The following is a 23,476-nucleotide window of genomic DNA, read 5'->3' on the forward strand; positions in this document are numbered from 1 at the left end:
CAACCCAATTTCCACTCCATCAAAGGTTAGGTTGGCACGCACATTTCCGAACGAAAAAAAAAAAAAAAATGTTCGTTTGGCATGTATGTGGGTATTTTCGTGGATCTCAACAAACCTGCCACAATCTGGCGTCGTGGACAAATGCGTTGGAATTATAAAACGTGAACGTATGCAAACGAAATATCGAAATTGCATTTGTTTTTCTTTTTCGTGGTTCCTGCAATTTACTAGGACCTCGACCTCAGATTTGGGACAAATTTGTGGAGTAATGCCCGTGTTGTTGCAGGACAAGAGAAACGTCAAAATATACGCAGCCTAGTTTATAAACTCCAGAGACTTAGTAGCTTGTCGATATACGACGACGTTTTGAACGGAAATCCAGATGTGTGCCCGTCCAAGTATAGTCCACGCGGGGATCAAGGCCACATTATTCGCGTGGTACAATTTTTGATAATCACGTTGCCTGGCGAAATTCACGAAAGTAAAACCCTTATTGTTAGCGAAATTCAAGGCCGCGCGAAAATTTCGAGCGAAAATTGACACTTCCAAAACGGAGATACAATCAGAAACTTTATTTTCACGCTTGGTTGCTAGTAAACATTTGAATTTCTTTACAGCACAAGCGTGCGCAATTCCGCCTTAATTAACTATAGTAAGGGCAAATTAAAGCGCATCACAAAGTGAGGAAACCAAGCCACGAACTTTAGCATCTATAGATTTCGCGAAATTTAGTTTAGCCGCGAATATGTGCCCTGTTCCCGATTCGCGAAAAATTCGTGTCCCGAAACTGAAAAGGCTTTACAGTAACCACGTATGACAGAAACAAGAAAATAAGAAGGAGAAATAGAAGAAAACCAAAAATTCGAGAAAAACAAACAAACAAAAGACATTATAGCGCTTTGCGTTGTTCAACTGTGTGAACAGGCTCCGCGGCATCGGCATATATTCCTCCTCTCCCCTTCTGTCATCTTTTCAAACGCAAGACAAGATGACACGTCTTTTTTTGTTCTTATGGGCTTTTACGGTAGTTATGAGAACGTCCTCCCCACCTGCTCATTACCATCAAATACTGAAAACCACACTTTCTTTCTTTTTTTCTCTTTTTTCATCGCTTATCAGCTGCTACCGTGGGAGCCTAACCGTGAAAACTCGGGCTTTGTCCGTGTTTGCTTTATTGACAACGTTGAGCTTTGCCTACAGTCTACTGCTTTCTGAACAAACTGTATCTGTTGAACAGATGAGCTTTCTTCAGGTAGGCCAAACCCGTTCCCCCTTCGGCGGCGCTGCTATTTCTATACCTTCTCGGCAAAGGCCAAAGGAGCCAACCCCACGATATCACGTGCAAAACATGGGAACAGGGTTTATCGTTTACAACGCGCCCAGTATCTGCATGGCGTGGTTGATTATTTTAATGAGGGCACCGATTTCGCGATAACCGTCCCGAAAGAAAGAAAGAAAGAAAAAGAAAGGCAATTTGTGACAGTTTGCATTTTTTATACTTCTGCGACGCTGGCGTATATACTAAAGGTCTTAACTATAGTCTGAACCGGATCCGAGACGCACGGTGCCGTTTGCGAGCGCTGACCTGCGGTCGCCTTCTCCCTGATCACGTGATCCCGCGGGAGTTTTTCAACGAGAACGCCCGTCCTCGATGATCAGAGCAGACTTCCTGCTCGTTGACGTCAACCGACGCGGAGAAAGCTAACGTGCGACGTTCGCTGGTTCGCTCTCGGAAACAGTTTGGTGGCCACGGTCGGAGCTCCCGGATCGTGCTTTTTATATTGTGTTTGCATACGACGCTTCGTGCCGTCTATTCGCAAATCGTACGCGTCAACGGCTGACGGGTCATCTGGCGTGAAAAAACCAACTCGACTGCGAGGGTTTGTTAATCCTCGTATAAAGGACATCGCCTGCTGAGTCCGGTGACGTTTCGACTCAGACACATCATCGTCATGCCAACATCGGGCAATACTGCTCGGGTGTACGAACATGACGTAAGTCCGCGCCACTTTGAATCATTTTTCCTGTCTTCTGCACTGTCGTCTGCCTATCAGTCCGTGTCGTCTGCTTGTTGTCGTCTGTTTCAAATGTGCAAGCGATAGTTGCGTCACTTAATACGTTTGTGTGCGAAAAAGTACGCAGTTTTTTGTGTTTCATCTCACTTTGTGTTCTCACCAGCTGGAAGGGTTTTCCTTGTGCGTGTTCTCTTTCGAAACCTCGCCTGATGTTGGTGGGGCGAGACAGAGATGAGATAAGAGCCGGTTATCACAGTCTGTGCGCCAGAAAGGCATTCCCCGCCGTGCCATCTGATGAGCGCAAGTGGGTTGCGTCAGGGGGTACAGTGCTTGTCCGGTGTGGACGCATCGAGGAAAAACCGTAGAGATAAAAAAAACGCGCGCCATACTCTGAGAAGGATTGAGGTTGCCAGTGAACGTCGGCAGATGACGTACGAGAACGTTCTGTCGTCTGCTTTCGCTCCGTTTTTTTTTTCTTTTGTCTTTTTCTTTTTTGTTAATTTGAAGAGTGTTCATTAGATTTCGTCAAGCGATTGGAAGCGTGAGCTTTCACCTTTCAGCAATTAGCGCTAGGTTGCGCCAGGGTAACTTGGTGCCTGCCCAGTGCCGGCAAGTTTCTCACTGACGTCTTCTGTAGGGGGATTTCACATTGTCACGGATCGATGACACAACACGGTGAAAAAAGTGAACAGTTTTGTTACATAGCGATAAAAACCGGGCTGTTTGGTGGTACATTTTAAAAGCGATAAAAGCAGTGCTTCATATGTGTGTGTCGTCCTTTTGTGTCCCCTGCACTGGGGTTTTATCGCTTTTAACAATTTTATCGCTGGAAATTCGAGAATTTTTCAAGCTTCACATTGTATACTAATCCTAATCGGCACTTGTGTTCTACATTATATGGAACCATTTTTACCTGTGTCGGGAAAAAGCAATTGTTTGTCTGAGAATTTTTGCTCGACTTGTCCTTACGTCGGCAATGAAGAAGCAGAACTTGCGCGTAATATCAGGCATTCGCCCCGAAAGGAGTATCTTTTGTTGACTTATTTTTCGATAACTGCGAACTAGATTAGCTTTCTTTACTCTTCGTTTGCAGCGGGGGCGGGGGGGGGGGGGGGGGAGGGGATCTCTTTTTTTAGCAACTTAGAGCTATTCGTGGTCTGCCGTCGTTTCGGTCGTTTAGTTAGTTATGCACTAGGAAACTTGGCTTGACAGACGATATCGGGTAAACGTATGGTGCCCGCATTTTGGTCTGTGTCGTCTGCTTTTAGCGAGTGCGAGTTGTTTATGCAGAGCCGGTTAATCGGGAACAGGAATGGGACATTTGGCACTTATTCCGTTTCATTGACGCGTCATTTTAATAATAATGATAATAATTCGGTATTTTACGTCGCGAGACAGCTGTACTCATTGACTTGTGATGGTCTTTGCGAGGCCTTTTTGCAATGGAGCAGCGTTCTCGAATACCTGAAAGATGTTTATTTGATTGTTTGATGGTGCCTCACTGGCTTCATGGGGTTTGATACGTGACAAACGTCATTTTTATTTATTTATCCCTTTAAGGACGAGAGGCATAAAAAAAGTTATGAAAACGTCGATTATTTCGTGTATTTGTATTGCAAATGATCAAAATAAACAGGGAGAAGCATTTATCTACACTATTCACGGGCGGCTGTGTGACTGCGAATAATGACATCTGAACCCCCACCGGCTCACCGAAAATCAAAAAAGGGCAAAACGAAATTTTTTTCACGAAGACGACAATGTTCACAAACGACCGCGGTGGCGAAAACACGAGGTTGCGCGCTCAACTTTTCATTTCGACTATTTGTGCAATTTTGATCTGTCAGAATTACGGGGCTTTAGTCAGAACTATGATGACTGAATGCTATAGATCCCTCGATGCAGAGGAAGCTATGGTATTGAGGCACCCTCGTCAGTATGGTACCCGGGGATGCTTCTCAGCCACGAAACTTGCTTGGGCACTAATAAAAATTATTATTATTATTATTATTATTATTATTATTATTATTATTATTAAAACGAAACCATGTAAGAGAAAATCAATATCTTGTGCTGTGTTGCCTGTAGGGGCAGACTTGGACAAAACGCAGCTCACACTCTAAGAGAAAAAAAAAAGGGTACTTTTACTCCTTTTGGGGACTAAATGCATTGCCACAAAAAAATAGTCCCTTTCAGGAGTAAATGCACGGGAGTAAATGAATGTTACAGAGTGGAGACTGCATTTCACGCGCTGTTATAAGAGTCTCAAGCACATAATTCGTGTGCATGCATGAAAATACTTTGAAGCAAACCGTCAACCGTGATATATCGAGTGATATAAAATCTTGCGCCATACATAGGGCACAATTTGCGAAGAAAGATGCGCTAACTGTTTCTTACTCTGTGTGGCTGGAAAATTGCTACGTTGGCTGAGTTATACAGCCTTATGCCGCTCAAATTGACCGAGGGCACATATTTACGTAGACTGTTGCATTCAGGAGACCATTCGCGAAGTTCAGTGACAATCTGCAGTCCTGGGGAGCAAATGTCGGGACTAAATGTCGGGTTAGGGGACTAAAATGGGGAGTAATTGCAAACTAAGGGAGTAGAGGCTGCAATTACTCCCCGTTTTACTCCTTTTTTCTTTCTTAGAGTGGCAGAGCGGATATAGACAGGATCTCGCCCCCAAAGCAATGACAGATGGCGGCAAGCAAGTCGTCTGGCGTGACAAGACAGGTGAAGGACATTCCGCACTTACTCTCCGGCAGGGAGTAAGGGAGTATATAGCTACTCCCTTGAGGGAGTGAGGAGACACCCTTTTTGAGAGTAATTGTACTCTCCAAAAGGGTGTTATATATGTGGCAAGAAAAGGAGTTAAAGTACACCCTTTTTTTTTTTAAGAGTGTAGGACACGGTAGGTCGACAGAAGAGAAAGGGACTAATTCTTTCCGGCAATGTATTTAGTCCCAAAAAGGACGAAAATTACTCATTTTTCTTATAGTGTACGTTTCTGTTCAACTAAAGCGTAGACGTGACCAGAATTCCCGGTTTAGTTGACAAAAGTAGCGCCCGGCATATATTTGCGTCTCAGTTGGAATGACATTCCTATCTAACAAGAGATAAACTGATGGTCTGAGGCTGGAACGACATAGAAGGGACAGATACAAACAAAGCCTCAAATTGCCTAAGAAATCAACGACGAAGGATGAAAGTCACTGAAAAGGTTAGCCAGCTGTAGGGATCGAACCCACATCTTCTGGATTGCCGGTCCAGGGCTCTACCAATTGAGCTAAGCTAACACGCCCTTCGTCGTTGATTTCTTAGGCAATTTGAGGCCTTGTTTGTATCTGTCCCTTCTATGTCGTTCCAGCCTCAGACCATCAGTTTATCTCTTGTTCAACAGGTGCCGCTTGCGTCGATTTCCGTCGTATGAATGTGTGTATGAGTGAGCAAAAATGTAAGAGTGAAAGGAGGGTGAGTGAGAGTGAGTGGCTGGTTTGTCGTCCCTTAAGATGACGCACCCCGAAAGTCACTGGAGAGGCGTGTTAGCTTAGCTCAATTGGTAGAGCCCTGGACCGGCAATCCAGAAGATGTGGGTTCGATCCCTACAGCTGGCTAACCTTTTCAGTGACTTTCATCCTTCGTCGTTGATTCCTATCTAAGTTTAGTATTTTGTTCTTGGTCTTTGGGGGGGCCACCTGTTCGAATTTGACCCAACAGTTTGGAAATTCTAATCGGGGTTTAGAGAAATACACGCACAGAAAACGACGCGCAGATGTAAATTTTGCTTCACTATATGACCTTGCGAAAGAAAGCTCTTGGAGGCAGCTAAGTCGCATAAAACATGAACGTTTTGCAGATTGTCACTGTGCCTACAATGCACGCATTTCTGTTTTCTTCTTCAACGCTGCTCTCAATAAGTTACCCGTCACTGCCAATGATACCCCACGCGAATTAATGGCGTAGGTTTGGCGTGCAAGTTGATGAGCGGATGTTGAGAGTATGGTGGAAGTCCCTCTCTCGTCAGAAGGAAACTAACCAATGAGAGGACGTCCTTGAAAGGTACGGCACCATGATGTTTTTGCCGTTTTATTGCCGCGCGTGTTGTCTGCCTGCCGATGTAGGCCATGTTGCATTCACGCGAGTAATATATGCATGTCCACCGGTGTAGCTTGGGACAAAATTTTACGGAACACCAGGGTGTCGCATTTCTCCATTGGAGCGACATCCTAGCAGCAAACAGGAGTGCCAATGGGCACATATACTGAGAGATGGATTGAATAGCCGGTCAACTTTTTTTTATTCCACATCTTCCTAATACTGTAGAAGTGGTTTTTTCCGCGTGGAAAATATTTTCGCGTTTTCGAGCAGAGCTGCTTTGAGGATTGATTCGCGAGAACTTAAATTCGCGACACAGGTTTCCGGGAGTGCTTTGCTCTTGCATATCGTGCCGCCGTCAATACTCGGGCATACTTCGGCACATACTAAGACATCCGTTGTTCACGTGGATTGCGGCATTCGAGGTCTATTCCTTTCTTCTCCTCACAGAGATAGGAGGAAAGGTCCTGTCAAATGGCCTTTAGGGACCCTGTAGGAGGCCGTGTGCAAGTTAGCCAGTTTATATTAGCAGTTCTTATTAATTATCACTCGGGGCACTGACCAGTTCGGTTGAGATGTGGTACTATCATTCAAGCTGGTTTTGAGAATGCGGGGAAAGGCATGTTCTGGCTTCGTGGTATAGTGGTATATTGCATGTATAGTGCAAAGCGTTTATAGGAGTAACAAAAGCATGATGAATTTTCATTTCTTTTCATCTTGCCCGATGGGATAAAACAATCTTCTGCGCTTGCTTATACTGCCTATGCTATATGGAGTAGAAAGTATCAGGTAGTCGCGGTATAGCGTCGAACGCCGAACGATTTTCGCCCTCATATGGCAGGAGTTATTCGCGGGAACTTAAATTCGCGACTTTGGAGGTGTGCGCGAAAAACGCGAAAAATAATTCCGCGCGAAAGAAAACACTTCTACAGTATCTAACAGGGGACCGCTCCGATGTAGAAACACGCCAGTGCCATGTGCCGTAAAATATTGTCCCACGCTAACCAGGTCACCATCATAACCCTTCATTTGAAGGCACCGTTTACCAAGATCCAAGAACGAGCTATATATACTTCGGACATATCTATTGGCTGGCGAGAACGACCAGTCGCGAGACGAAAACACGTGACGTCCCAGCTGGATGAAGGACTTGCGACCAATTTCTACTCCTCCTAACATACAGGGTGTTCAAAATTAAGCTTTCACGAGCGCTACGCAAACACAGCGATGACAGGAAACCGGATGATAACTTTACGCTACTTGTGTAAGAAACAGGTGCTGCTAATTATGTAGCACCTGTTTCTTACTCAAGGAACAGCAAAATAGCACCAGTTTTTCTTTTGTTCGCCTATTTATAAAGTGCTAGTGAAAGCTTAATTTTGAACACCCTGTATATATAGGGCCTAACTTTTTAGGGTTAAACCCGTATCCGCCCGATATTTACCCCCCCGAACGAAATCTGTAAAATTCGGGTTTAACCCGAATCTACCCGAAAACATCCGGGTCGCGTGGCACACTCATAAGCGGGCATTAAATAAAGTTTGATAACATTGCTAAACATTAGTTCCACGTTAAGACAAATTTTTATTAAACAATAAAAAATCACCCGAATACACCCGAATTCCTGACGACAGAATATGCCGTAACGGGATTTAACCCGAATACACCCGAATTTTCCAATGAAAAATATCGCCCGATATTCACCCCCCGAATTTGGCCAAAAATAAAACCCGAAAAAGTCAGGCCCTATGTATATATTTGATCCATATTGCGAGAAACACACTCTTCTATTGCTTCAATTGTCCTCTTTTCCATAACGGTGGGGAGTTTTAGAGAATCGCCCCCCGATTCCGTATATCGCTGTCAGTCAGTCAGGGGTTTAAAAAAAAAAAAAAAAAGTCCCGAAAAACATGGTATCTGGTTGCGTCCGTGGAAGTAATGGTCCCGCGGGGTTCCGTGTGCCCATAAATACAGGGTCGTCGTTGTGGACAGCCGACCAAGTGCTATGATCCGCCCTCCTGATTTGTTGAAATTGGGAGACATTGACTTTTTTTTTTTTTTGAATTACCATCGATGTTAATGCACAATAAAAGCTGCACCTCATTCAATGAAGAACATAAAAGCGATTACATTCGCTGCACCGGTCGTATTGAGCGGATTGCGTCTGTTCCTCCCTGCCTCACACTCTCTCTCTTTGAGCACAGACAACGCGACAAGATTAGGAAGCGGTTCTCCAATGTCCCGCTACTTTCTGCATATTTCTGGCAGATATAGGTTGTGAAAATGGGACCCGTGTTCTTTTATAAAAGGAAGTATTGTATTCGTACCAACGCGCATATATAAGACGCGTAACTAGGGTTGCCACCTTTCGGAGTGAAAAATACCGGCTGAGGGAGAGGAGGTGGAATAGAGGGAAAGGAGGAACTACTCGTGGGAAAGGGAAAGTGGGTGAGGAACGTTCTAGCTGGCTCGACACAACCACCAACAGCTTTGCACAACCACTGCTCTTGTACCCTCCGAACACAAGGCGTAATGAATAACAATGATAATAATAATAATAATAATAATGAATAACCAAGAAAACGACTGGTGACTGTCTGTGCTCCAGATTTATTCAAGCTCTAGTGGAATGTTGAAGGAAAAACCCCGTAAAAGCCCTTATGGAAGGTCTTGAGCGACAAATACCGGCAAAAGGCTGCCGGTATCACCTTCCTACCTGCAACCGGCAGAAGAAGCAAATAACCGGCCGTGCCGGTATAATACCGGCCTGGTGGCAACCCTACGCGTAACCCGAGGCTCAGTCTTCCCGTTCGCCGTACGTGGGGGTCGTCGGATGTACCGTAATTTCACGCGTATAAGCCGCACCGCAGATAAGCCGCAGGACGCGTTTTTTGGGACGTTTTCAAAATTTTCTGGCAGATAAGCCGCACCCGCAGATAAGCCGCGGGCAATACGAGACGACTGATTTGTGCGACAAAGGAGACCATAGAGAAGGCCATAAACCCTGTGGTCCATACTCCGGGATCGGCACAGTGTACAACAGAGGAGGTCAGTTACCAAGATTGGATTGTGCCGGGTGTTTTTCGTGGACTGATGGGTCAGTGATCTTCCAGAAGACGTGAATCACTGTCACCACTTTCCTTAAAGCTACTTGGGGGAATGCACTAGGAAGATCAATCTACTCGAATGTGGACCCGTCCCTGTTACGCACTGTTCGTGCATCGGCAGGGCAGTGCTGTTCCAGAGACACTGTCGGCCCTTTCGTTAAAATCGGCGTGTGGCGAAAATACCAGGAAAAAATAGTCATCACATAAGCCGCACCGGTGGATAAGCCGTAGGGCGCCCGTGAGAAAAAAAAATCGCGCATAAGCCGCGGCTAATACGCGTGAAAATACGGTAGTTATCAACTTCAACCTGGATGCTAGTATTTCTTTCTCTCTTTCTTTCTTTTTTTTCTTTCTTTCTTTATTTGGTAAACTAATTAGCCGAATACAGAGTCAGATATGGGACTGTTAGGGCGGACCCTGTTATACAGTCCCTGAAAAAAAAAAATTAAAGGAAGAAAACATAGCAGCATATTGTCCCGAGAGGGCAAAAACACTAGATATAACACATCTTGCGTAAATATGCACTTTTGGACACTGTGGAAAGATTACATCAGCAAACACTAGTTACAGACATTGATTACAGGCATTGATAACGATACATTCATTGATTGGATTATAATCATGGTCTAGTTTACGGATATAACTAGTTGCAGAGGAAGTATTTTCGACACTGGTATTTGAATTGATGGAAAGAAGTGCGATTTCTAATGTCTACTGGCAAATTATTCCACACCGTACAGCCGTAGAATTTGAAAGAGAGAAAAAAAAAAACCTATTCTCCTATTGTTGGTCAGACACATGTTTTACCGTTGTTCTATCATACTTTCCATTAACCGTATCTTCAGCAGGAGCGGAGTTGTATGGGCAATGAAACAATGAATGAATGGGTGTACACCTTTTATTGTCCATAAACCTCGACACAGAAAAGGTGCGCGGGACAGCTGTAAAATCCGTGTCTAACCAACAGCAGACTATACTAGCATCCAGCAGTGGATGATATCGCTACCGAACTAGTGCAAACGAATGATATCGCCTTTATATTACTCATGGAATGACGTGCAGATCTTATGATCCACTAACACACGAAAAAATATGTCTCCCAATTTCAATAAATCGGGAGGTAACACTCCCCAAGCAGCAAAATGTACTGAAAGTCGAGTGCAATAGGGGTGGACGGGTAGGTGGAAGGCCTTGAACAAACTCGTGAAACTAAAGAACATTGATAAGACACATACCGTCCACCCCTGTTGCACCCGACTTTCAGTACATTGTGCTGCTTGGGTCGGTCGGGTGTGTCCGCCCACACAACCAGGAACCAGTTTTTTTCGGGACAACCCATCAATCAGATATCAGCAATGTGATGTCAGCCGCTCCAAAGGCACCAGACGATTATTGCTTTATCGTTCTTTTGGAAACGTTCTCCTAAAACTTTTTTGCCTTATCGTACTAAGGGCCCGATAAGACCCGCACTTTGGCGCCACAATACGACCGTGATAATGAAAACCTTGGCTTATTCATTCCTTGTTCCAGCAGCTTCCCGTGATGATGCCTCGCGTAAGCTTTATTTGCATTTGTATTTTGTACCTTGCCTTTAGTTGAGCCCCAGGTATTTGACGTTTGCAATCCGAAGTGAATTGCAAGTTTTCATCTCAGAAGACTCCGTTATGTATTCCCTGTTTCTGTCTGTTGACCTCTTTTTTTTTAAGGTTATTCGGGAGGATTCCGTCCACTAGGGGCGCTGCACGTGGCCCCTGCGAACATTGGGAACCTTGGAATGAATGAAAACGTGATCGACATACACATGTTGATATCATCTCTGTTCTTCTCCGAGCATCACCCCTTTGTGTTTTCATCATCTCATCATCTGTTTGAACTTTCGGTATTAAGTGTACTGGGGTAGCCAGTTTGACTGAAAATATAGGAAAATAAAAACGCTCCAACAGGTAGGAATAGGCTTTGATATCCCGTTTAAGAAAGATGGGCAAGAGTGGAAACAAACAACACATACCGGGCTTGAAGTATGCGGACGATATTGTTATCATGACTGCGAGCAGAGGAGAATTGCGGGAGCAATTATTGGATATCTGTAGCACAATCGGGGAGGGTGCTACCAACAATGTAGCTACATACAGTATTCGGAAATCGCAAACATGTGGTACTCGGAGAACAAGGAGCAGTCAAAAACAGGGACAACGACACAAGAAGACACACAAACAGAGGCTCCACTATCAACAAGTTTTTACTGAACTACACAAGCACATTTATAACCAATGGTGTAGAGGGGAAAAAAAGGGGGCAAAAACGGAACACACGTGGGGGCCATAAAAACACGAGGAACAACCGGATCTAACTACTCAACTCCAAGTAGTTAGATGTTAGTTAGGAGTTGAGTAGTTAGATCCGGTTGTTCCTCGTGTTTTTATGGCCCCCACGTGTGTTCCGTTTTTGCCCCCTTTTTTTCCCCTCTACACCATTGGTTATAAATGTGCTTGTGTAGTTCAGTAAAAACTTGTTGATAGTGGAGCCTCTGTTTGTGTGTCTTCTTGTGTCGTTGTCCCTGTTTTTGACTGCTCCTTGTTCTCCGAGTCATGTACCAACGAGCCCATCAAGCTACTCTAGTCAAAACATGTGGTATATGTGGGCAGGACGAAGAATATGGGGAGGAAGCACTGGGTTTTCGAAACGACAGAGACGAAGTGAACTTTTTTTTGGCAACACAAAACACGACGGAACGCCTAAACGATTGGTGGGCTTGAAATAAATTTACGAAGATTAGCAGGCGCAGGTACATGATTATTCAAACTATAATACTCTAATTGTAGGCTAGGTAGCGCAAGCTACAGCCCGTTCCAAAGAGTAAAGCCGCAGAATCCATCCGGGATCACCATCGTGGATTAGGTTGTTCCATTGGGAGGGATTGCATTTCATTGCGGATTCAAGTTGGGGCTCCAGAGTGCAAAGAGATAGAGAGCATGTTGACTTCGTAATATGATGAATAACGCAAGGACGACACGGAAGGACAAAGGTTCACTTGCAACAGAAACGCACAATGCAGTGGCACCCAGCCTAGACTGCCAGTTCCTCCTCCGCTACATAGGCAACCTCCGTTGGAGAACAGGTTGACGGATCTCGTTGTTACATTGTCGTGCGCGTGCTCAATGTACAGTCTGTAAGGTTAGAAAGCGGAAGGTATTGCTGTCAGGGATACGGGTGAAGAACGACCTTGTCTATGATGTATATAAGAGCTTCATTCAAACAATAATGTAATGTAATATTTTTTATTATTATTCTAAGGCCTTCGATAAGGTTCCCCAGAGCAAACTACTTCTGAAACTAACACCGTATAGGTATTCCTTCCAACATAATTCAGTGGGATTCAGAGGCATACCTAAACAATCGTAGGCAATTCGTAGACATATAGATGGAACCCACTCTGAGCCTCATGATGTAAGATCCGGAGTACCTCAGGGTTTTGTTTTAGGGCTACTGTTATTTTTGTTACACATTAATGACTTGCCAGAATTTCTGACGTTTCGCTCAGTGTTGTACCCGCTACCCGAAAAAGGTAGCGCAATACCGATACGCGCTACCTGAGCAAAAAGTAACGAAATCCCGATATCGTTACACGTACCTAAAAGTAGCGGAATACCGCTACCGTTACCCGTAAAAAGTAACGCGATACTTCATGCGCTACTTTTTAGGAAAGAAACAAACAGCATCGTTGATGACGTACTTCAGACGTCTTAAAATAATAAATAATAAAATAAAACAATATCTCAAAATAATAAATCGACGTCCAATGGAGGTTACACGTAGGTTGCCTGAAGGCTAAAATTTTGAAAACCGTTTTTTTACAGATTTACTAAAGCCTACTCGGTATCCTGCATATCTTTTTCTCCTCCTCTAAAGCAAATAAAGCACAAAGCAAGTCTACCAATAAAAGGCTCAACAGCTTTGTCACAAAAAGAACTCGGATTGCCCGGAACGAGAAGTTAGTAAACATACCATAGTGTGCTTTTTCATATTGGACGTTGACTTCCTTGACGCACAGATAAAGCTTTCCCACCGAGGCGCACAGTAGACATCTGAACACCACGCTACTGTTTTGTACTGTAACAGGCCATGGTCCCTCCATTGCAGCGGACAAGAAATGGCAACTGTCAAGCACCTAAGCGTACGTGGTGCAATGTCATCTGGAATGTCATGACTCATAGCTAGCGAGGACGGCTCCAGAATGGAGTGACGTCAGTTTGCAGACAACTCCGACAATGCACCAAATCTTCAAGAAGGTTCATCCCAAATAGGGAACACGTGGAGGGCACATCCTCTTTGTAAGATAACGGCCTCTGTGCCTTCCTTTCGGCTATTTGCCCGGTCTTGCCAGAATGAGTTGTGATATCGGGCAGCTTGATCGAAGGCAGGCAGAGTGGAGGCTAGATGATGGGTCGAAGTCGAGTTGTCGCGAACCCCAGCTCGGAAAGTAGCGGTAGCGCTCAAAGATTGCGCTACCGCAAATTTGTAGCGGAAGTACTTTTTTCGTTGCCAGTTTAAAAAAGTAGCGCGATCTCTACTCCGCTACCGAAAAAAGTAACGGATACGGTAGCGCCGCTACTAGTAGCGGCGCTACGTACAACACTTTCGCTACGTACGTTCGCAGACGATTGTATTCTGTTCAACCGGGTATCAACAGTACAGGACCAGGAAAATCTCAACCTCTGCTTAAACCGTCTAGAACTCCGGTGTCTCGAATGGGATATCGTGCTAAATATTGAAAAAAAAAAAAAAAAAAAGAAAAACTTTATATCTGTATCACGGCTAAAAAGTGCCCTCTACAGTACCACTATAATATTAGTGGCACCCGTTTAACTAAGGTGGTCCAATATCAATACGTTGGACTAACTATATATATATGAAAACCTAACGTGGTCCGCACAACATCGATATGCTATGGCACGAAATAAGTTGCGTTTATTAAAGCGGAAACTGATTAAGTCTACCAGGAACCTGAAGATTACCGCGTATAAATCAACAATTCGTTCTACTTTGGATTATGCTTGCATAGTATGGGATCCTAAAGGACGTTCAGAAATTAGAAAAAAAATTCAAAGATTAGCAGTTCATTTTTAACCGGTATGGAAGATATGAGTCCCCTTCACAAATGTTATCGGATGCTAGATTGGAACCGCTAGCTCAACGAAGAAAATGCGCCAGACTGAAATTTATGGACGACCTTTACACTCATAGGTCAGGTATGAACCCCGCGCAACCTAACTAACGCATCTAACTCGCAAACCAGACAGACAAGGTACAAACACAAACAAGTTTATCGCCGATATATGCCAGAACAAGCAGACTCAAAAACTCATATTTTGTAAAAACGATTGATGATTGGAAATAGATATCCCCCAGTGCATTCCATTCATCAAAAGCTTTCTGTCCATATCTTGCACAAATGTAACATATGTGTGATATGGTATGCTATGTACGTGCTTTGATATCTGATATATATGATATTAATGCTTCTTGTAACGTTTCTTTATGTACGTTCCTGCTAGGGCCGAACACGGCCTGCAGTGTCGTATAAATAAATAAAATCAACAAATCCATTTCAATTAGCAGTTTTTGACTCACAGGTGACATTCCCAGAACGTTCGGTGCTCACCTACCAACTTGGCCATTACTTCGCAATATTGCTACCCTTATTGAGGCCATTTTTGGCAGCATCTCTAGGATTTCGAACCAAACGCCCGTTTGGTTCGGTTTGGTTGGTTGTTGTACCTTGAAGTGAAGTAGTATACCTTGAAGGTAACGTCAAGGTATAAGTCATTTACCTTGGTTATACGGCAGGATCTCTGTTTCTTTTGCCTACCCTCTCGACGCGCTGTCGCGAAAACTGCTCGCTCCTGTGCGTCTCTAGTTTGCAAGCCGCCTAACAGGAAGGTGGACGAAAAAGTAGCGCTCCGACTTAACATAACAAAATAACAAGTTTTACTCAGACGTTTCGTCCGTCATGCAACGTCTGTGTAAAACTTGTTATTTTGTTTAGTTGAGTCGGAGTTCTCTACTTTTTTGTCCAGTTATGACGTCTCCCGGCTTTTGGAGTATTTTTGCATCTAACAGGAAGCGTTTCATAGCTGTCGCTTTCTCTCCGGATAATAACTGGAAAAACTAAACGGCGAAAAGCTCCGAATTCTCGGGAAATAATAAACTCCGACAACCCAGAACCATAGTTATTTGCCGTGGTTGGAGTCGCTGGACTGGCATGTTATCGTCATGGATTCTGGCCATGTTTCGTGACTAAATTTTCTCGCGTAGCAACATAATCTGAATTTTTACGGGAGATGTTTTCACAGGTAAGGTTATGCGGCCAGACGGAGATTCTGCTGTCGAATGCGCGTGTAACGCCAGTAATTGAAAAGAAAAAAATCCATCCTCTTTTTTTTTAAATAGGCTGAAACGAGCACGTACTTTGAGATATAAATAGCGAAATTTTGCTATACGAATGAATCGAAACAACGCACTTCTCGAGCGCAAAAAAAAAAAAAAAAAGCAAGGAAAGGGCGTTCGCGGGGTTTTTGTAGCGATCGACCTGATTGGGGTAGGCGGCGCTGATCTGACGTAGCACTTTCCGGCCCAATAAGCCGAAGGTCATGTCGTTTCTGCGCTCGAGAAGTCTGTAGTTCTGGTTTCGGCTCATTTCCTTATGAACATTTGGTAATGTATATCTCAAAGTACGTGTTCGTTGCAGATTTTTTTTTTTTTTTAAAGAGGCTGGATTCAAATGGAGTGACGCTGGTATAAACTGGTTAGAAGCAAAACGTTGAAAAATAAAAATCTTAAAAATCCAACTTCCAAAACAAACTTTCAAAAATCAAATCGTGTACATATCCACGGCGTCGACATAAACTCGGAAAAATTCACTTTGCAAAATCAACCATTTGTAATAAATCTTTCGAAATCCACGCACTCTGATTGGTGGACAGCGGATACCTGCTACGTTCGCATCGGAAAATAGTACGCTCTTCAATCTTGGTACGGAGCATTCGTCTGGGAACCATGATTCTTTCATGATGTGGTGTATGTGCGTGTGTTCCGGTGACATGAACGGTTTATCCGCTGTGCTGTGACTATGCTGTGATTTATTTCAGCGGATGGATTTTGACGCGTGGAATTTTTAAAATTGCATCAGGGCTGCTCTCACAACAGTTGCTTTTATATTTCCAGAATTAACCCTGTATATTTCCGGCTTTGAATATATGCTCCTGTTTTTTGTTTTTTTTAGATTGGATCAATTCACTGGTGATGCTGTGTACATATATGCGCAACTTTATTATTATTAATTATTGATTGAATTCATTAAGCCTATAAATAAACTTTAGTTGCATATAACTTTGCTGATCACTTGATCAATTGGCGGTGACCTGCTCTAGTTCGTGGGAAATATCCTCGGCACATAAGATATAAAATAGCGTAGCATTCACAGAAAACATATCCACTTTCCAATTGCCGACAAAATTATCCGAACTCAACGATGAAAGATTCATCTTTCATCGTTGATTTCTTAGGCAATTTGAGGCTTTGTTTGTATCTGTCCCCTCTATGTTGTTCCAGCCTCAGAACTTCAGTTTATCTCTTATCCGAACTCATTCTCTGGCGAATAAATGATCTCGCTTTGCGATGCTGCGTAGTTCATTTGACGTTGCCAACATGTTCCTGAGCTTGGGGCGAGCCTTTGAATTGAGTGTGTACTATATACGAAACGATTATGACCACAACAAATCTGCTCCACCGCACCGCTATAAACCGTTGGGGAAGAGGTCAAATGTGGTCCCAACCGTCACCGATCGGAACTTTGATATTTCTGAGATTATTGTTGCAGTCCTTGAAAAAAAAAAAAAGAAAAAAATGCGTTGGTACCACGACCATGTCGTGGGCACCCCTTCCCAGCGCCGCATTTTTGGAAGCTAGCGGTGGCGCTTCTCATCGTCCCAGTTATTGCTTCCTCAACTTCTACAATATACCGTATTTTCACGCGTATTAGCCGCACCGCAGATAAGCCGCAGGACTCGTTTTTAGATACATTTTGAAAATGTTTTTGCAGATAAGCCGCACTCGCAGATAAGCCGCGGGTAATACGACGCGACTGCTTTGTGCGCTAAACCAATGATGCACATACAAAATCAACAGAGACGCTCAACGCTCGTGAGCGCCGTACTCCTTGCCAGCTGCCCTGTTCTGCCCTGACGACTTTTAGTTTGAAGCCGCTGTCGTGGCTGTGCCTCAGCGTTGGAGCCATGCCCCACCTCTAACTGCCGTGCCCGTGTCCACGAATGCTGCTGCTCTCGTCAAATGAGAACTGACGCTTAGCTGACCACGTTTTATCCCGATGACAGGTGTATTGAACCCTTCCTGTGCGTCTTCCGACAAAGGAGACCGTGGGGAAGGCCATAAACCCTGTCCACATTCCGGTGTTGGCATGAAGTATAACAAAGGAGGTCAGTTCTAGTGTTCTACCACTAAGATCGGATTGTGCCCTTGTTGCGTGTTTTTCGTGGATTGACGGGTTAGTCCACTCGAATGTGGAGTGGACCCGCCCATGTTCGGTATTGTTCGTGCACTGGCAGGGCGGTCCTGTTCCGAAAAACATGAGCAACTGTCGGCCCTTTCGTTTAACCCGGGGTATGGGGAAGGTACCAGGGAAAAATAGTCACCAGATAAGCCGCACCCACGGATAAGCCGCAGAGCGTCCGCGAAAAAAATAAATCGCGCATAAGCCGCGGCTAATACGCGTGAAAATACGGTACTTTATACTTCAGCTTACCTTAGTATTTTTGTACAAGCGGTGGACGTTCCAGAGATGTTTTATTCTGAGGTTGATTATCATCATCATTCTACGCGTTTTCATAGGAGCTATCGCTGTCGTCTGCTACGGTAGTCTTCTGCGAGTTCAGAATTCAAATTTCCGTCGTCCAATCGTGGCGTGCCGATGAGTAGCGCCCCTGGCGGATCGTGCGGACGGGCCTCCTCATAGGGGTCGCGAATTGTGACATGGTCGTTATAATCTAGTAGGTCGTGGTTGGTATTTGCCAACCAAAATGTGCACTATCTCATGAATCGTACTTTGTGGGAAAAACATCTTCACATTTTGTTTGAAATTCCGCGTCAGCGCCACGAAGCAACTGTGGCTATGAGCGCCGTACAGACACGGATAGGTGGAAAGGTGCGTCCTGGGTCGACTTCAGGGGGAACCTCAGCACTGCCGGTACCGGGATGCGAACGCCGCTTCACCTCCCAGGCTTGGCGCCGAAGGCGATCGCCACGCGACAGCGTGGATCGTGGATTGGATTAAAAAAAAAAAGAAATGGAAAAGAAAGAAAAATATGGAGAGGTTAGTCCCGACCCAGTCAGAACTGGCTACTCCAAAACTTTTTTTTTTGATTGGGTGTTAGCGCCGCGAAGCAACTCCTCTCTCCACATCTGTACGTCGCTCATAGCCACGTACAGATGTGGACAGACGGAGAGAGGATAGCAGGAAGGAGTGGGGGACAGTGGGGTTAGTATGCGTCCTGGGCCGACTTCAGGGGGAACTGTGCCGACATGATGACAGATGTGGACAGACGGAGAGAGGATAGCAGGAAGGAGTGGGGGACAATGCGGTTAGTATGCGTCCTGGGCCGACTTCAGGGGGAACTGTGCCGACATTCGTCTGGAAAGTCTTTGGAAAACTCAGGGAAAACCTCAGACAGCACAGCCGGTGGTAGGATTCGAACCCACCACCTCCCAGTCTACAGCACGACCTTGGTTACCACCAACGAGCGGACGCCTTAGCCCACTCTGCCATGCCGCTGGTACTCCCAAACGCGTTTGTGGGTAAACAAAAAGAAAGAAAAAGGTCAGCTACGAAAAATCGAAACGCATCTTTCGATTGATCGCTTTATCTTAGAGAACACAAAACCATGCTAGCCTGCATTTACGCCCATTCTGTCACAAAACTCCGTCGTTGACCCTTGTAACCTTAACTGGATGGCAACTTGACTCCGCATACCAAAAAGGAACGTGGAGCAGCGGCGCTTATATTTCCCACGGTGTTAGGTGATACAGGTGCCCCCTGGTCTTTCATAAAAAAAGTTCTCACGGAGTCAAGAACCAATCAGCGGCTCAGCGATTCCGGTGCTGCGCATTTCGCTAAAATCGGCTGTATACGGAAATGTTGAACGCGTGTAAATTGAAAGGGATGTTTCTGCTTTCAGGGGTATACACTCTAAGAAAAAAAGGAGTAAAACGGGGAGTAATTGCAGCTTCTACTCCCCTAGTCTGCAATTACTCCCCATTTTAGTCCCCTAACCCAACATTTAGTCCCGGCATTTACTCCCCAGGACTGCAAATTGTCACTAAACTTCGCGAATGGTCTCCTGAATGCAACAGTCTACGTAAATATGTGCCCTTCTTCAATTTGAACGACATAAGGCTGTATAACTCAGACAACGTAGCAATTTTCCAGCCACACAGAGTAAGAAACAGCTAGCGCATCTTTTTTCGCAAATTGTGCCCTAGTATGGCGCAAGATTTTATATAACTCGATATATCATGGTTGACGGTTTGCTTCAAAGTATTTTCATGCATGCGCACCATTTATGTACCTGAGGCTCTTACAACAGCGCGTGAAATGTGGTCTTCACTCTGTGACATTCATTTACTCCCGTGCATTTACTCCCGAAAGGGACTATTTTTTGTGGCAATGCAATTACTCCCCAAAAGGAGTAAAAGTACTCCTTTTTTTCTTAGAGTGTAGGCGTTTCAAAATTAGTACAAAAGCGAATGTTTGCGTAAGACTTTCCTTACATAAGACGCGGTAAAATACGTAGAGAGTGCTGCATTTCAGTGGTCTTCCATTTTATTAGAGCAGAAGCAAAACTCTTACATCTAATTGTTGATAATAGGTATAATAAACGTATCTATTAGGCTTCGTATAACATTGTAGGCTCTGTAAAATGCGTGCCTCTCAGCTTCATCGTAGCTTTGTACCTTTGAAGGTTGTACCCTTGGAAAGTACAACCTTCAAAGGATGCCGTTTCAGCGTGGACTTTTTTCAGATAGGATGGTAATGGAATCGCATTTCGGCCCCCAGGAACGTTACACTTACGAAAATGGACTCGTTTATATAATCAATCTATAGAATGAGATGTCAACCGCATGGTTGACATCCCCACGCGTGTTCTAAAGTAGCACAGAAGTCATTTTTAACACCCAGGTTTCTTCCTATAAAACTGTTAAGTTTGCCAGTAAGATGCACCATGCGAAGTAATTTACACCACAGAGTCATAATTATCGCAGAAATTGAATTTAAAATACGCCGCAAAAAGCGACCGTGCGCAACGGTGGTGAAGAGCAGTACCAGCCTGTGATCTGCCTGGAACCTCGCGCTGACGCTATAAGGAGAACGCTCGCTGATTGGCCTAGAGAAATGTTGTCTGCTACTCCGCTGTCGTCTGCTACTCGGCTGTTCGGGGTTCTGATAAAGCCTTTCTCCTTGCTCGGTAATGCTTCGGCCGCTCTTTCTATCCCCAATTTTCCGGGAAAACTGGCAAAACAGGTTTACGGCGGCAAAGGGACAATGCGCTGACCCCCACTGACCGGCAAACCAGAACGAGTCTCCTTATGCCGTCATCGGTGACGTGCCATCATACCTCCTCATCCTCGTTATAGCTTGAGTGGCGAGTTAAGGGTGAAGGCGCGGAGCTATGTTTATGTGAGTTTTTTTCTGAGAAACAAATTGCACACATCAAAACCTTTCGCGCTATTCGGTATAATGACACACACACTTTCATCAGATGTCTTAATCTGAATTTTTTTTGGATGGCCCTCTGCCGATTTCGGACCTGTGGGTTCTTAACTGCGGGATTACGGGATACCCCCGTGTTGTCATAGAGCTTTTGTGATCGTAGTCGTTATACACATGCGGGGTATTCACCTAACGTGTCACAAAGGTATGCAGTAGATTACAGGGGCCTCAAGCTCAGATCTAGACATTGACCTTATAGACCACATCACGGAGGGCAGCACAGAAAAGAACTGACCGTAGTTACCATAAAATAAAAGCATACACGAAAAAAAAGAAAAGAAAAAGAAAACAGGAACGGTGTAGTTATTGTGGGAGCCGGACGGTGTGTGCAGAATTCATTACTAATAAATTCCACTTAACGCACCGAGAGAAATAAATAAGCTGCGCATTTCCAAACCGTGTACCGAAAATATGAATGGCAACTCAAGAAAAATACGCAGTTCTCGTCGAACGTTGTTTGACAATGTACGTGAGCACCGAAATTATCTCCTATTTTGCACGGCTGTATTATTATATTAACGTTGTATTATTATATTAATTAGTATATTAATGCTTATTATGTATGATATTAATACGGCGGTATTGTTGCCCTTGCTTACAGTTTCATCTTGGAAATATATAAGATAGAAAAAGCAAGCTGACTTTACTAACACTGGATGAAAATACAACTGTTCTTGTACATAACTCGGACTCTCTCTCTCTGCTTCTTTCGAATTTCCCGCGAATGATATCTCGTCTACCAGAGTGCGCGCCAAGACCGTAACCGTTGGCCGTGATTGGCCAACTCTTTTTCTGTGACGCCGACAACGGCAAGCCCTTGCATCACCACCACCACCACAGATTTCTGCGAAGTGTTGTAATATTTGAAACACTGGAAAGATGACGCATTTTGTCTCAAAATACTGCACTGATGTGCCGCTAAACGTTTACTGAACGAAATGGGGCGCGTGGGGCGCGCGCTCTTGGTTGTTAAGGTGGGCCGTTGCCGTGGTGGTCATGCTCAGGAGTGCCAACTACAGTGCGGACGACGGTGACAACATCCTGACCGAGGGCCGACGTCAGTACTGCGACTCGAGTATGGAGGCGAAACCCGCCGTCCAAGCCGTGCCACCCCGTATGGAGGTAGATGGAGCCCGGGTGTTAGGCGGTGCTGCCAAAGTCGTATATAAAAAGCATGCGCATGCTTTCAAATGTTTCTTTTCATTCAATATTGAGTTCACTCCAGTTTGATTGATGTTCTGCGTTGAATTTAGTTTAATGGAGGTTCAGTTTGAGGCGGTGCGCAGCTGGATTGTGTGATTGGCACTCGAAAAAAAAGCAGCACTTGTTATGGTCGCTGTCACACACGAATTAGATGTGTCCCGGACCAGTCTGTGCAAATTTTATGCGTATTTCGTGCAGGAAATGCGCGGATGTGTTGCAAAAAAGAAAAAAAAAAGTGTAACAGATATCTTTGTAGTAACTTTCATTCCAACATCTTCTTTCAAAGCCCTCCTTCCCAGGCTTAAAATTCTGCCTGGTACTCCAACCAAAGTGCTGCCAATGCAAAGTCTTCCCCAACCAGTACCGTTTATCGGTATATTTATATTGTACCTATATCTGGACATAATGATAAGGGCAGCAAAGTATTATCTGTGTCCTTAGTAAACACCCGTTTAATTACGGGGTTTTGAAGCAAGTTTTTGGAGTCGTCTGCCTAAACGATTTAAACGACGAAAGTAACTAAAGGTAGTTGTATTTTTGAACCTGCAGGTGCACCGAGCATCCCAAACAATAGCCGATGGCGTCCCGACAGGGTTCAACATGGACGATGGCTCGCAGGTGGGAGCACCCAAAAAATACTACAGGGCGCCGCAGCACCGAATCTTTGTCAACCGAAGTCTGCACTTGGAAAAAATTAAATTTTTCGGTTTCGACATGGACTACACGTTGGCCCGTAAGTACTTTCTGCTACTGCTACGTACTGCTACACAGCCACAAGATATTCCGTAGCAGACGACAGGAAAAGACGCTGACGGTGTCGTCTGCTAAGTGTCGTCTGCTAAACGCGTAGTACGGCACCCCGATATTCCGCACCGTGTGAATGCTCAACATAACACCGGATGGAACTTCGGCAATGTGGGCAGTGTTTTCGCTTTTTCTTCCACTAGAATATTCCGTGAGGCTGGCTTTCCCCGTTTTCTTTCGTTATTTTCTTTATTCGCGCACTGCTTATAGCCCGCAGCTGCCTCACACTGTTAGCACCAAATGTAATAAGAAAAAGTCAGTAGGCAGCACTCGCAATTGAGATGCCAAGAATCGTATTTTTTTACCTTCATGACCCGATTGTAAGTAAGGGCTGAGGTTTTCGGGTTCTACCCGATTCTTCCTCGAATTTACCACACACACACACAAAAAAAACGATATCTTTTCGA

At 44.6% G+C, this 23,476-nt stretch overlaps 1 protein-coding gene across 1 annotated transcript in view; it reads left to right on the forward strand.

The window, feature by feature from the left end:
- Positions 1 to 1,646: 1,646 nt before the first annotated feature.
- Positions 1,647 to 23,476, forward strand: part of LOC135377346 (cytosolic purine 5'-nucleotidase-like) — a 35,445-nt gene continuing 13,615 nt past the window's right edge. Inside the window, exons 1-2 of the mRNA XM_064609702.1 lie at positions 1,647 to 1,994; positions 22,815 to 22,998. Coding sequence (XP_064465772.1) covers positions 1,953 to 1,994; positions 22,815 to 22,998 — 226 coding nt within the window. The 5' untranslated portion in view covers positions 1,647 to 1,952. The remainder of the gene's footprint in view (positions 1,995 to 22,814; positions 22,999 to 23,476) is intronic.

The sequence above is a fragment of the Ornithodoros turicata genome, chromosome 1, assembly GCF_037126465.1.
Source record: "Ornithodoros turicata isolate Travis chromosome 1, ASM3712646v1, whole genome shotgun sequence".
In the NCBI taxonomy this organism is placed as follows: domain Eukaryota; kingdom Metazoa; phylum Arthropoda; class Arachnida; order Ixodida; family Argasidae; genus Ornithodoros; species Ornithodoros turicata.